Source organism: Myotis davidii, unplaced genomic scaffold (genome assembly GCF_000327345.1).
Source record: "Myotis davidii unplaced genomic scaffold, ASM32734v1 scaffold211, whole genome shotgun sequence".
Classification (NCBI taxonomy): Eukaryota; Metazoa; Chordata; class Mammalia; order Chiroptera; family Vespertilionidae; genus Myotis; species Myotis davidii.
In genome coordinates this window covers 396,092-396,685 of record NW_006282523.1, presented here as the reverse complement: position 1 = coordinate 396,685, position 594 = coordinate 396,092, and the positions used below count along the sequence as shown (strand labels likewise).

The 594-nt window shown below is 63.1% G+C and overlaps 1 protein-coding gene across 1 annotated transcript in view; it reads right to left on the bottom strand.

Annotated features, from left to right (window-relative positions):
- RNF213 (ring finger protein 213) overlaps nt 1-594 on the bottom strand; it is a 134,056-nt gene that overhangs the window by 19,155 nt on the left and 114,307 nt on the right. Inside the window, exons 49-50 of the mRNA XM_015559756.1 lie at nt 436-547; nt 3-78 (exon numbers count right to left, since the gene is read on the bottom strand). Coding sequence (XP_015415242.1) covers nt 3-78; nt 436-547 — 188 coding nt within the window. The remainder of the gene's footprint in view (nt 1-2; nt 79-435; nt 548-594) is intronic.

The following is a 594-nucleotide window of genomic DNA, read 5'->3' as shown; positions in this document are numbered from 1 at the left end:
GAGGAACTGGCCCTCCTCCCGGAGGCACGTGGCCTCGTCCCGGGCGGGGAGCGCGCTGTTCCTCTCGTGGATTGAATCCTAGGGCGGACGGGAAAGGCAGTGTTCTTGTCGTTTCCTTCATGGTAACGGTCACTCGAGGGTATGTTTCCCGTCGATTTCCAGAGGGTGAAACGGGGGGAGGAGGGGCACAGGGAGGGGGAGAGAAACATCGATGTGAGAGACATCGATGGGTTGCCTCCTGTACACGCCCCGACCAGGACTGGCGATCAAAGCCGCAACCCAGGCCCATGCCCTTGACCAGAATCGAACCATGACCCTTGGGTGCCCGGGCTCCACCCACTGAGCACACCGGCCAGGGCTCATTTCACCGAGGGGAAACGGTATCCGGAGGTTTTTGGAAGCTGGGCCCCAGCAGGAGGCGCGGCCGTGGCTCACCTCCAGGCAGCTGCTGAACAGCACGTACAGCTCCGTCCTGTCCTGGGCCAGGAACGGCTTCCGCTCCAGCAGCGACAGGTAGTCCTGGATGTAGCCCTTCACCTCAGGGAAGCTGCGGAGAGAGCGCCCCGCTCACCGCAGGCCCCCAATTCAAAGAGG